This window comes from Brachyhypopomus gauderio, chromosome 11 (genome assembly GCF_052324685.1).
Source record: "Brachyhypopomus gauderio isolate BG-103 chromosome 11, BGAUD_0.2, whole genome shotgun sequence".
Classification (NCBI taxonomy): Eukaryota; Metazoa; Chordata; class Actinopteri; order Gymnotiformes; family Hypopomidae; genus Brachyhypopomus; species Brachyhypopomus gauderio.
The window spans coordinates 11,500,509-11,515,101 of NC_135221.1; the positions used below are offsets into that span (position 1 = coordinate 11,500,509).

The 14,593-nt window shown below is 49.1% G+C and overlaps 1 protein-coding gene across 4 annotated transcripts in view; it reads right to left on the reverse strand.

Moving 5' to 3' along the window:
* The window catches only part of pcdh19 (protocadherin 19), a 47,877-nt gene that overhangs the window by 19,040 nt on the left and 14,244 nt on the right, over positions 1–14,593 (reverse strand). For all 4 annotated transcript variants that reach the window (XM_077021920.1, XM_077021918.1, XM_077021919.1 and 1 more), the window contains exon 3: positions 514–572. In XM_077021920.1, coding sequence (XP_076878035.1) covers positions 514–572 — 59 coding nt within the window. The remainder of the gene's footprint in view (positions 1–513; positions 573–14,593) is intronic.

The window sequence follows — 14,593 nt, forward strand, 5'->3', positions numbered from 1 at the left end:
GCCCGGAGCTGCAAAGCTCTAATGAGAAGACGTTCGTTACAGAAGTTATGCCAGGGCCTCTCTGTCTGTCGCCAGTCAGTTTCAGGTGAACCCAGGAATTCTGGTCAGCTCCACCTAGGACAACGAGCCTGTTCTTTGGCCTTGATTCTTTGCACAATTGGAAATAATATTAGCTCTGTCAGCGCCGTTCTTATCTCTACGGCCATACAATAGCCTGCCTGTCTGCAAAGAGCCAGTACCCACTGACCTAGTCTCAAACCACCTTTACATTCCCTCAGATTCCTCTGTCTGATTAGTTTCGACAGATGTGTTGTGAAAAAATCCTAGCTCTGGTTAAGGCTGTTTTTATTCTTCCTAATTATGGTTCATAGTTTGTAGAAATAGTTCATACTTGATTGTATAGTATTGTTCTCAATCAACAACCAAACAGAAATGCTAAAGCTTACTTTTAAATCAACAGGTACAATCCAGAGTATTGTGTGTGAGGTGTCCTAAATTTGTAATAAAACATACCTTTTGATAAGATGTGCTCTGCTGTTCACATAACTGGAGTCAATGGAATAGTTCTCCGTCTAGAAAGAAGGGGGGGAGAGAGAGAGATGTGTTTAATCATACTGCAACCAAAATAATGTTAACACTAATTGCCATTCGATAGAAACATTATTTTACACAAAGACCCCTGTGAGCTGCCTTGGGTTTCAGAGACGGCCTCCGATTGCCTCTCCGAGCACACAGTGTCTGCATTGCTGCAGTGGGGCTGCTCCCCCGCACCTCCTCTCCCTCCTCTCCATATTCGGTTTGACCACACTCTTCAAAATGGAGTCATTAGGGAGGACAGTGCATCTCAGAGAGTGTGAGAAGGGGAGGGAGGGAGAGAGGGAGAGAGGGAATGAATGAGAGTGGACAGAAACGCTTGCCTTTTTGTGTGTTCTTAAGACATAGAACATTTATCCTCGTGCTGTTTCAAAAGAGATGTTAATATATAAATATTAAATAAATAAATATAATGGGGAAGAAATTAAGAGAGTGCCGGGGGTTTTTAACTTTGCTTTCGTAGATGAAAAGGCTCTGATGATCTGCATGAGATGTATCCCTGACCTATATTGAGCAACGCAGTTCAAAGGCATCTAGCAGTCAACAGCTTTTTTTTTCCCTCTTCTTCTTTTTTTTGAGCATTTATAGAATTTGCACGCAAGACAGGCGGGAAGAGGCGGGGGAGGGGTCAGACGGGGGAGGGGTTTGACGGGGGAGGGGTCCGATGGGGGAGGGGTTTGACGGGGGAGGGGTCCGGCAGCGGAGCGTAGCCACCAAGGAGACGATGGGAGACACGAGGCACAGGTGAAAGATTTGCTGGATGCTCGTTTCGAGTCACCCTTCAATGTCAGCGCTGAAGCAGACGAGGCAGGCGCTGGGGACGCCGGGCCCGTTAGCCCCCCGCCCGGCGCCATCGCACGTCGGGCCTTCCCAAAGCAGACGGCTCCTGCCTTCGCTGGCTTCAACTTCTCCCGTTTTTAACTGGGATGAAAGAGGATTCTGATGACCCGGTCCAAGGCAGGCCCCTCTGTCACAAACTCATACCCCAACACAGTAACAGAGGACAGCAGAGATGCCGAAAAGCCGGTCCAGATTGCTAAGCCAGCCATTAAAACCACTGCTCGCAGTTTCTTCTCAAAGACAAACACAAGCACTCGTTACCACAGAGCTGAACATAATATTGATTTATCATAACTTAGTATAATGATCCCCCTCCCACGCACACACATTCACACCCCTGATCCTTGTCTCTGCTTGATAAAATAGTCAGGAGTTCACCGCCCATATAAGAGAAAACTATATATGTGAATATATGACAACATGAGAAATGTGCATTAGTGACACGTTGGGCCAATCAGTGTGTGATGTTACATTTCTGAGTCCTCACCAGTGAGAGCTTCATTTAGCTCTTGCAGATAACTCACAGTGCCTCTGTGTGCCTTTTGAAAATGGTGCCAGCTTGTTAAAGCCTGCAGAAACCCCCGATCTGCTTTACGCTTAGCATCTCAGCGGCTGCTCAGGACTGCCAAAGCAACACAGGACAAATCGTGTTCCAGGTTTCCCACTGTACACAACACTAATCACCCATCCACGCCTCTAACTGAGCCGATGCACAGCAAACCTCTTAATCATCTCGTTGCAGTCTACCTCAGACCACTCCGTTTCTGACGTGGGAGCAGGGTGTTGTGTATGGCCTCACCTGCACGCTTTTGAATCCCCTCGATTGCCAGGGATATTTTTAATCACAGCTGACGGCCGACCGGCCCTCAGCCGATGTTGCTGGCCGGTACCCGGCGGTTTCCAAAGATGTTTCCCTTATTTCATCGCTTTCTTCAATACTTTTCTAATTAAATCTTTACTCATTGTTATCAAGGAGATAATTTGTAAAAAGCCATTTTAATTAAGGCTGTATTAGCGACGTTCACGAAGCACACTCTGGCTGTTCTAGCCGCGGGTCGCGAGACTGTGCCTCCCTCTTTACTTCCTGTCCGGATTCACTCCATTAATATCAAAGTAATTGGCAAAGGCAATTATTTCAGTCCTCTTGCAGGACATGTCGCTATATAAATATGTATGGCGGATGTATTTTAGGTCAAACCTGCCACCTGTGCTCCACTTAAATCCCTGCGAGAACTCATTACAGTGGCTCTCCATCTACACAGCCGTCCTCCACCACACTAATGAATGGCTATGGAGCGTGTAACAAGGGGAAAACTTCATTAAAAAGACAGCATACAAATTTACCAATAACTCTGGCAACAAAATAAAAAGCCGCTACAATATTCAAAAAGGAAATTATAATTGTATCTTTTGTTGTTGCTGTGGCACCGGGTGACATACGGCGGCTAATTTTAGGCACCGCGGGGTACCCGCGGCTTCTAAGGTCCATGAATCTCTAGCATCCAGGATTCTATTTCAAATGCGACAATATTTTTAATTGATGCACCCTTATTGATGGGCCGTGGTTTGCACTGAACTAATAGTTCCAGAAAAAATGCCTCACACACATAACAGCATTCCTGCGTGATCAGAGCAGCAATGGATCCCATTTCTGCAGGGCTTAACTTTGTGTCCGCGTGCTATAGGAATGAAGCATGAGGTAAACTCTTTGCATTAGAAGCTGCTTCCTGTAACAGATTGTATTGTGCGTCTGTGCCGCTGACCACCATTGAATTGAAGGGCATGTCAATATTTCTTCCCTGGAGGTCGAGTTTCAGGCCATAGGATGAGGGCCACTTAAACTACGGCCAGCCCGCCACAAATGGTTTCTTAATCGGGTTCTACGATGTGTTGTTACGATCAGCATGGCCCCGGTTTGGCGGCCAGCGTCATCCAATGCCCAGCGGGGGTACCGCCTCCGGCCTTGTCTGATAGGCACCTCCCACCTCCCCGAAGCCCCGCCTCTCTGCAATCTTCTGGTGTAGTAACAACCGCACGTTTTGATCTGCCCTCCTCGCAGTGCCCTTTGGCTCAGTAAGGCTTGGTACAGACCCGAGCGAACGTGCCGCACGTGTCCTGGAGTAGCACACGCAGCTGGAGGCAGCACACGTCACACCTCCGTGACTTCCTGACTCATCGGGAGAAAAAACACACAGAAGAGCTGCACTTGTAACGCCTCAGTTATGAGTACTACATTACGGCTGCCCAAACCGATACACCGACTGGCGCGATTTCACTTTTATTTACACATGGAAAGATGCATAAAATTAAGAAACAATTGAAGCAGTATACTATACTGGCAAATTATTAATTATCAGCCTGCTCCCTTGTTTTCACTGCAATAGATAAAATAGCTATTAAATCTCCTTTTAATTCATTTCAGGGAGCAAAACACTTAGCTTCACTTTTAAGCCTTGTGTAAAATTTTTAATAGTGGGAATAGCGGGAGGCAGATAAAAACGTGTGCTGAACAATAAATGAGGCGGCGCTAGGCTCTGGGGGTGCTCTCTCCCAGGTCCAGTGGAGAGGCGCTCCGCAGAGACGGGGGGGGGGGGGGGGGGGGGGGGGCAAGAAACCGCCCGCCCCGCACATCTCCAGAATCCAAATGCGGCAACACTTACGGAGGGGAAAAAAACAACAACAAAAAAAAAACAAAAAAACAGAGCGCGGGAAGGGAGGGAGGGGAGGAGGAGGAGAGGAGGAGGAGGGGGGAGCGGGAGGGGAGGCACAGAGGTCCTCAATTAGAGTAAACCCATTCCATTTCCTCATTTTACTAGCTGATTGGTGTTCACCACTTCATTTAGAACCTCATTCCTGACTCATCGTGGGGCTGATTCACGCTGTTCCCCGGAGAGCAGGGGGGAATGGTACACATAATAAGACCTGTTGTTTAGACACTCATTCACTGGAGGGGCATAGCGAGCAGGGCTTAGTGTGAGGACGACAGCAGGCAGCGCAGGACTCTAATTAGAAATGCCAGGAGCCTCAGAATGTGGCCAGGTTACAAGGATCTGGGTTGCTGGAGGAACGGCTGCTCTGCAGTGTGACTTCAGGCTGGAGTCGCTACGGATGCTCAGGAGATGGGCCGGTCCCTCCTTGTGAAATGCTGCAGTAGAGCTGCAGAGGAGTGTGTGTGTGTGTGTGTGTGTGTGTGTGTGTGTGTGTGTGTGTGTGTGTGTGTGTGTGTGTGTGTGTGTGTGTGTGTGCTGGTTTTGTTTGAGTATGTGAATAGAACTGGTGGGTGTCACATCTACCACCCTGTGCAATGAAACTGCATTTCAACATTCAGCCACATCTCCTAGATACCAGTTCTCACACTGCCTCTCTCTAACACTCTTTCAGCAACTCTTGTCCCCCCCTCCCCCTCTCCTCTCCTCCCTCGTGTTTCACTCCTCTCCCCATTCTCAAAGGTTCCCTCGCCGTGTCCACACGGGCACCCTGGCCTCCTCCAAGCCACTCCCCCTAGCCCGGGCTCGGCCACGCCGATATTTCCCCCAGCCGGGCCGGAGCCGGGTGTTAGCCAGGAGCGGGTTCATCACCTCCCCTCATTCCGACGGTGAGAGCAAACTCAGCCCAGTCTTCCATTCCCAACCCCTCCGATTATAACCTTTCCCATAGATCCACTGCCATCTGTTAGATTATAGATTTCTCCTTCCTTTCCAGAACGCACAGGCCCTCGGGGAGATTCACAAGCAACAAGGGGTGCAGAAGTGCCTAGGGCTTCCCCTGACTACCGCACGCATCTCACCTCTCCACCAGCAGCCGCACCTGTTTGCATTTTGATAGCCGCTCACCGCCTGTCAATGAGAAGCTGCGATCGGCGGCCGCTTACCGGTCGTCACGACTACACCTTGACACCTTGCAACACCTGGTCAGGTCACGCCAAACTGGGTTTGATCTTTTCACAACCGGGCTTGTTATGAAAGTCAACTACTTCCAGAGGTGTGAATGCTTCAGGAGTTTCAAAAATAACGTGCTAAATTCTACCGGCCACCTGCGAACGCCACTGTGGTCATTGTTCCATTAACTGTAGTGGTGATCTTTTGGGACAAAGGAAACCCAGTGTCACGGACCCGTGAACACAATACCCCTTCCTGCATCATTCTCTCAGTCTCTCCTTCCCAGAGTGCAGAAAAAACACAGATCGCTTTTTCATCAAGACAATCACAAAGCCCACACGTATAAATAGAGGAAGTGGAGCTAGGAATTTCCTTAGTCAACAGCTGTGTCATAAATGGAGAGAGAGAGAGAGAGAGAGAGAGAGAGAGAGAGAGAGAGAGAGAAAGAGAGAGAGAGAGAGAGAGAGAGAGAGAATACCCGTGTGTATGATCCTGTAATAGACTCCATCTACATAAGGCTAAGGGTTATAGGCTCCATTTGCCTGCAGTCAGTTAAGATGTGATTAATTATACATACATTAATAGCAACAGGATTAATAATTCATAAGGCCATCCTATGTCAAAGCCCTTTCCCTTCTCGTGTGATGAAAAGAGGCTGAATCATAATGCTTATCAGGCATCTGCACATCAGCACAAAGTTTAATGTTATGCTGTCCATTGTCAGATTGCTGCATTATTATGGTCACACCGCGTCGTACTGCTGGGACTACCTGGAGCGGGCCGATATGCACCTGGGCCGTTGGCTGAGGGGCTCTGAGGTTCTCAGGTGACAGAGAGCACTTCTGCCCCTGAGTAGCACCTGCTGAGTACGTCACTCACCGCAAGCTCATACCACAGATTAAGTGGTAGGGACTCCCAAAGGCTCCAGAACTCTCCAAATACAATGCGCTCCATGAGAGGTCATATGTGCACTGACCACCTACTTTATTACAGCAAAACCAACCAGTACTTGTGCTCACTGGCAGGTATTGTGGGTCCAGTGGTGTAATAGGTGCATTTAATGGGTTTAGCAGAGTCTCTTCATTTCTAAGCATGCATGATGTTTCTCAAAAACTGTTTCGGCGGGCTGTGTGTGTGTGTGTGTGTGTGTGTGTGTGTGTGTGTGTGTGTGTCTGTGCGCGCACGTGATTTGGTGGCTTGCAAACTGCCTGCCTGTTCTAGAGGAAACCTGAATAAAGCAATAAGATTAAAATTTGGGGCTTTTCATGCTGGGGGGGGTGTTAACCTGGCTATCGCATTCCTCTTTCAAAGGGTAAAACAGCTTATTTTCCCGTAAACCTGTGAAACCTAATCAAAACGGAATGGCAGCAGCTTCCTGGGGACAGGCCTCAGGGATTTCTAGCTAATTTGAAGGTCAGAACAAAAATGTTTTCATGCCTCCTCGTCACTGAAATCTTAGCACGGCCCCCCCAGGTGTCACCTGGGACAGGTGTGGAGAGTAGAAAACCCCACCCCCTTTTCCTCCCGACACTGCAGTGTGCGCCACCATTTTAATCTGGGCAGATTAAGGCCTGCCTCCCCATCCCAGCGTCAGAACCGACACGCCACGCCTGTCAGTCACTGCTTGCACATTCAAATGATCTAGCAACACTGTTTTCTGTCGGGCCCTTTTCACTCCAACGTCCTAGCGGTCAACCAGGAAAAGGGTAATGGTGTCATTCCATGTCCGTCTTGTAGTCTTTAGTGAGTGCTTTTCCTGCAGACACGTCTAGCAATTTCCATGGCATAATTCCTCTCAGTCCTGCTTAATCTGATGCACTTGTACACGCCACATGACCAAAGCTGGAGTGACACTAAGTGTGTGTGAGTGAACAGTCACAGGAGATCCAGCACAGGATACTCACCAGTCCTCCTCTCTCCCCCATTCTCCCACTTGATCTGTCTCTCTTGCACACGCACACACACACGTGCACACACACACACACACACACACACACACACACACACACACACACACACACACACACACACACACACACACGCACACACACACACACACTCACTCACTCACACACACACACCAGTCCTCCTCTCTCCCCCATTCTCCCACTTGATCTGTCTCTCTTGCACATGCACACACACACACGTGCACACACACACACACACACACACCACACACACACGTGCGCAATCATTCTTTCACTCTCTAACAGGCATGGCAGGATGGAGGATGGGAGACGAGTGATGTGAACACCTCTACATCAGTGTAATATTCCAGCACTAGCGCCCCAGCCACCAGCTAGCCCTCGTCCGCTGTGCTGCTTTTGTTATGAGTGTAAATCAAATACTCGCCTGACACTTTGATCCAAAATAACGATACGACACCTCAAGGTCTGTCCCCCAGATATCTGTCAGGGCTGTGGGGCTGTGTAATAGACCCCCGCCCACCCCACTCTAGCCCACACCCTCCTCTACAGCCCTGCCACTTCCCATCCACACGACAAAACATCTTCCTCCTTCTTTTTTCTATGCTGAATGGAGATTTGCAGAACCTCATTACAGACACTAAGGTTCCTCTCAGATGCAGCGCTCTCTCTCTCTCTCTCTCTCCCTCTCCCCCTCTTCCCCCTGCTCACTCTCTCTATCTTCCTCTCTCCTCAAGATGAATTGAGTCAGTCCCGTTATTGACATCCCTTAATCTGACGCTCACTAGTGGATGAGTCAGAGCTCGTGCCGGCGTGGCGAAGCCGCTTGGGAAACAGGAAACACTGCTGAGGGGTACAGGTGGAACTTCATCATCCTTCATTAATCCTCCCACCCCTGGCCCGATTGCTCAAACAAATGATGTTTATCTCGTGCTTGGCTCTGTCAGGTCGGGCCCTGGTCCGGGATCGCACGCGAACGCTGATGCGACATCGCCCTCCCCCCACGCCGACTCCGAGCTCGTCCACTCCCCGGCCCGCCCGGCCCCTGTTCCGGTCCTCCACGCAGGACCCACACACGCCACCCCTCCTGGCCAGGACAGGGGCCCGCCGGGCACCCCGAGCAGCACCCTCGCTCGGATAGACGGACGGATCTAGCCGAACGGGCTCGGGCTAAGCGCGAGGTTCACCCCGTCAGCGCGGCTCATGATCTGCTAATGGTAGTCTAGTTAGCGCTCTGCTCCATCCGCACCAGGCACATCTGCTGCCTAATATATCGGGATGGTCTTTTTAGGCAGCTGTCAGTGGGCAGAATCGAGAGAAACACATTACCTCTCCCCACGTCACTGGCACATCTGTAGATTGAAGAGCAGATTGCAATCAGCGTGCCGACAGGCTGCTATCAGCACTGCAGCAGTAATGTCCTCTCATGCCATTACGCCGCACGTCGAGCAGGACTGGGGAATAAAGCTAGTGAGCTAATTCAAGCACATGTCCCACATGCCTCCACTACTTCCAGAAGCGAGAGCCGAGCGCTCTAGCCACGCTGCCCCCCTCATCGCTGCAGCATGTCATCTGTTGTGTGCTCTGCGCCGCAATCTACACACTCCTTTACACTTTCAACAAATTCATGCAAATTAATACTTGCATACTTTTCATAATTCATTGCAGCACGCACCCCGGCACACGCACGCATGCACTTTTAAATTCCTTTCACTACATGCTTATTCATGCTTGCTATCGACACACATCCAAACACGCACACAAAATTGATGTGTGTTTGTGTATATATGTATATATAATTTCATATATCCGTGCCATGAGGAATTTTGTATGACTTCACACAGCCATGAAGAGGGACATACCGTCTCTCACTGGCCTCATCACTGTTCACATCTTCATTAACGCTGCTCTTGCATATGCCAGAGAAGGCACTGTGTTACTAGCTATCTAGCCTGTTAAAAACATCTCATTGTCTTCTCACTTTCTGAACTTCTGAGCATATGCAGATTGTGTCAACTGCATATGGATTTACTGCGAACATCAGCCAGTTCTTAACATTAGTCTGAAGTTACAGTTTAGCTAAATGTTAGCTGATAGTCTGGCCTTTAACTCCCGGTGCTGGCTTGGCATTTCAAGATATGCTCAGGACTGTAAGGCCTCAGTGTGCAGAAGCAGGCGCCTGCACTGGCTCCCTTCACGCCGAAAAAGTTGACACCCCCATCCCCCAAGCTGCACTCTGACTGCAGTGACCTGCCTTGCAGACAGTGGAGCAGCTTGTGGGTGAGGTGGTTTGAGGGGGCCAGATGTTGTGGGATTGACCCCCACATCACCACAGTGTGTGCTGCAGCCACCCGTAACATGCTGGGATTATCTGCCAGGCCTTTGCCTTCGTTTAATCTGTGTTAGAGCTTCTTTGGGCTCAAAAAGGTTCAAAGGAAAGGTGAGGAGGGGGGGGGGGGGGGGGGAGGCACGGACCGGGTGTGGAAGACGTCTCCCCGGGCCCAGATGAAGGCCACGTCTGCACTCGGCACCGTGCCGCCTCTGTCCCGCCTACGGGTGATGGATTTCATTTAAAACCAATAACACGCCTAAGGTGCTTCTCTCTCCACCGTGACTTCCCTGAAACGAGGAGCCGAAATCCTTTGGTTCCGCTCGCCGTAAACAACCTGTTGTGATTGTCTCTTCAAAGTGTTTGCGTGCGTGTTCTCTTTGCATGTGCACGGCGGGTTATGCCCTGCGAGGGCGTCTCTGGGCTCCATCTCCCATCTGTATAGATGCAGATTGGGAGATGTGCTCTTTGTCTGGACGCGGTGGAGGATCAGGTTATTCGCTTCCCTTTTCGCCGGGGCTGGCCGGCCTGACAGGCCCGCCTCACTCTGAGTGCTATCCTGCTCAGCTTCTTCTGTTCTGCTGTCTCCAACTATGCCCTTGCCTCAGTCCTCCAAGAAGCCTTGAAAGATGAAGTGAAGCCCACCCCCACCGGCAGCCCAATTGTGGGGCACGCAGCTCAGCGTGTGCTGCTTTAAAGAGAACTTAAAATAACCAAGTGAGGAAGAAAAGTAGTCCTCTCTCCAGACGAGGAGCCGAGCAACATGGCGTGACAGAGACCCCCGCCCCTCCCCCGCTGTGGCGTAATTTGCCGAGACTCTCCGAGGAAATATGGCGTGATCCGACACGAGCGGGCCGGCAGACGCTACCCCGGCGTTTTGTTCAGGTGACAGGCGCAGTGGGGAAGTTAACGTGCTGCTCGCCGAGGAGTGCGGCTGTACGCCACAGAAGCCCAAACAGCACGCGTGCACGTGAGACGCAGCAGTGAACCTCCTCGGCAGCGCGGCGCACGTGGAAAAAAAAGAAAAAAGAAAGCATCGCAGCAACACAAAAGGACTAACAAATGGTATCGTCCCCTCTGTTTTGATGACAAGTGGAATAATTGGGCCCTCTTTTAAAGTCATTACAGGAGAACCACGCAAGTCAAGAGAGTACTGTTGGCCCCAGGGCTCTGCGGTGTTGGAGCTGGGAGACTGATCACTTCCTCCGGTGCCTGTTTCTCAGAACCAGCAGAGATCTGACACCTGGGGTCCCCAGCACTAGCTTAACAAGCAATTTAAAGGATCTTTGAAACTCATTCTCCGAGATGAGGCTGTTACACCTCTATGGGAAGGAGTTTGATGAAAATTAATATCGTCTACACTTATGTAATTACTGGCATGAAACGCGACTTTCATTTTCTTTATTCGAGCATTCTCCGTGTTATCCTACAGCACAGATACAGTCATTTCCCCTTTATATATCATCATACATGCTGAGAGTTTGATTACTGCATTGCCTTTTTATTGTATAACTGGAGAATTGGTAGCATTATTTTTCTGATTATCATTAGCAAAATCAAGCTCTCTAAATTTAGAGGTCCTATATTAGTGGAGGTTTTGACTAGACTGCCAAGACTGCTGAATTCATCCCTTCAGATGAATGTGATATAATTACTATCCTGGTTAGCAAGCTCTCTGTGATGATGATAATTAGAGGGACTGTATTAAAGGTCAACCCAAACAATACACGGAGGATATGGCCTACAACAGACAGGAAATCATCCTGTGTGTTCCAAAATCAGCTCCCTGAACAATAATGAAGGCACTGCAAAAGCAGGGAGACATGACTTCTATATATATTTCAAAATGGCAGCTCTTTTCTTCACTTGCTTCATAATGTAAGAGCTGAGGGATAATGCTAATGTTATAATAAACTCAGTAATGTTTCATATGGGTTTATGTTATTCATAAGCTCTGCGCTCACAGCCTACACTGAGACAGAATAATTCTGTTATTCAACAACAATGTGAGATTTTCTTCTTTTTTTAGTATTTGTTTATATCAATTATGTCATTTGTTTTTTTTTCCAACTGAGAAGGTGAAAACTGGCAGAAAGGGCCTTTTTCTCTGTGGAAAACGTGATCTCTGGGGTAGGTGTAAGGGTTAATGAGAGGAGTTAATAAAAGATCTCACCTTGTAAACAAGTATGTGCATAGAGACATCACTATTTCTGGTCTGTTTTATATGTCTCTCTCTCTCTCTCTCTCTCTCTCTCTCTCTTCTCTCTTTCCCCCCTCACTTTCTCTCCACCTTTTTGGGATACATAACAGTCTCTCACATGCAATTTCAAACAATCTTTACTGTGACAAGTGCTAGATTGGTGTCTATTCCCCACTAGCCCTGAAAGCTACCTAGCCAAAAACAAAGGAACTAGTAACTAACACTTCATTAACAGTGTCTTAGACAAATGGGGCAATTGGAGGAAGTGTTATCTTTCTCTCTTTCAAACCCTCCTACTGCACACCCCCAAAAAAGTTTCACCGCCAAGTTTAACCTAGATCTAAGAGTCATCCACTTCACACATTTATTTCAAGCTGGTGCATAAAATAGTAAATAAATCTTCAATCAGCTCACAGTCTCTCCAAATGAAAAATTTATAGTAATGTGCTTGAACGACATTTATGTTAGCTGGCTATCAACAAAACAATGCTGGCTGAATTCATACGAAGGCAATAGATGTGATAATGAAAAACATACACAGCATGTGCACATTTCCAAACATGCACTTACTGCATTGCCACATTAATATTAAGATATTCATATCTGAGTGAAATTCTTAAGAAAACAACATGGAATCAATATCTTCCTGAACAGCAGGAGATGTGTTTAGTTTGGATTCCCTCTTCCTACAAGAATCAGTTGGACAATTGCTTTCTACAGGAAGTGCTTAATTAAGCTCTACCAAATGGTTGCATCTATGACAGACACTGATTTGACTAGTGTGTGCTTTTCCATTACTTTCTGGGATACATAACAGCCTCACACATGCGATTTCAAACAACCTTTACTGTGACAAGTGCTAGATTGGTGTCTATTCCCCACTAGCCCTGAAAGCTACCTAGCCAAAAACAAAGGAACTAGTAACTAACACTTCATTAACAGTGTCTTAGGCACTGTTTTATCTTTCTATTCATATCTTTATTTCAGTTCTTCAATTGTTAAATGTGTTCAGTGACAGTGATTTTTATATATCAAACATAATATATATATATTTACAGAGGTGTCAATTCCAGGTTCAGAAAGTAAAAGTCCTCACCAGGATTTCGCTCAAGCTTGCTAGATTTTCTAATTAGTGCAATCAAGGTAAAATTAGTGGAATCAACACAATCCAGGAAGCCTGAGCAAAATCCTGGTGAGGACTTTTATATATATATTTACATACATACTTATAGTCGCTAAAACATCTCGAAGGCAGTGATAAGCAGCTCTTATCCTTTTAAAGACAGCTCTATAATCCAACAGACAGGACGCTGCCTCTTTAGGGGGACTAGGTCTGGATTATCGCTAGTCCTCCAAATTAAACCCAAAGTACTGGGGCCCGGTGTCGCCCAGCGCAGCACCTTGACCGGAGGGATATAATTAGAATCTCTCTCTCCCTCACTCTTTCTTTCTCTCGCCGCCCTGAGCATCCAGCTAGCCCTGCCGCAATATCCCCGTCCTTCTGCACTCTCTCCAGCTGGCCTGCCCGCCGTCTCACGATCCCCCACCTGGCACCCACGCCGCCCAGCAGCCGAGCCCCGGACGTGGCCCCCAGGCAGGGGGGGATCAGCAGGGCAACGAGGCCAAACCTGGTGCTTATTCCAGGCAGCGCAGAACAAGGCAGCAGCCACTCCCACAGCTCTGGGCCCGCAACTCGGCTCCCGTGGGTTCTGCAGACGCCGGTCGAGTCCAGGCGCCGGAGCTGACGTGCGTCTGTCTGCCTGTGGCTGCACACTGACCACCGGCTGCACCTTCACTTCTAGTGGCGAGCAGAGCTGTGGAGTAGCTAAATCAACAGGGGCCATAAAATATGAAAATACCTTAAAGCAAACATCGTCAGAGAGGTCTCCAAGCACTGTTGTCAGCCTATCTATACCTGTGTATTTCAGGGCGCAACATAAAAATAGAGCACAATAACAATTAATCATGCTCTTTCGGGAGAGGCTAAGAATCCCAGAGAGAAAACTGTCTCTCTTCATTTGTTATATGACACACCCAAGGCATAATAAACAAGAGACCAACAGAGAATACAGCTCCGCCCCACGCTCCCACGGCGTGTCCTGCACTCAGTTAAGGCCATGAGAGAGAGGGTGTTTTTCGCCATGGCGCTTCCTGTCACGTGACTTTAGGCTAACGAAGCCTCTGAAGTTCTGGCGGGCAGGAGAGCACACTGGTACAGCTCCATGGTGACGTGCTCCCGCCGACACACAGGACGCCTCAGGGCTGTCATCATTAAAGCAAAAGAACGAGACTCCTCAACCCCGTCCCCAGGCCCACCCGCCGCCTCCCTCCCTCCCTCTCTCCCTCCCTCTCTCTCTCCCTCCCTCCCAGAGAACAGCTGCCTCGTCAGTTTGCAGCCGAGGAGGCCGCAGCCCCAGTTAAAAGCGCGGTGTACAGGAGCGGCGAATCCGAGCACACCGATCTCATTCATTAACTCGTGCTCTCTGTCCGCGGGACATCGAGCGCCGGACGTGACGGGACTGCCAAGGCGCCCGTGCGTTGTGGCTGTCTGGCCGCTCCAGAGCGATCCGCCACCCACCACTGCTCGCCACGCGCACCGCGCTCCTTTACTGCATCGTCCTGCTCCCAGGAGGGGACAAGTCACGTCTCCCGTGACCTCGCGGGACGGGCCAGCGCGGACCCGTCCTGCGGCTCGAAAAGCCTCGACGTGCAGAGGAAGGAATCAGCAGAGCGGGCCTGCTTTGAATCGTTCTCGGGGAACTGGAGTAATCAAAATGCAAAACAGGATTACTGGGTGGAAAAGGGAAAAAAAAAAAAAAAACAACAG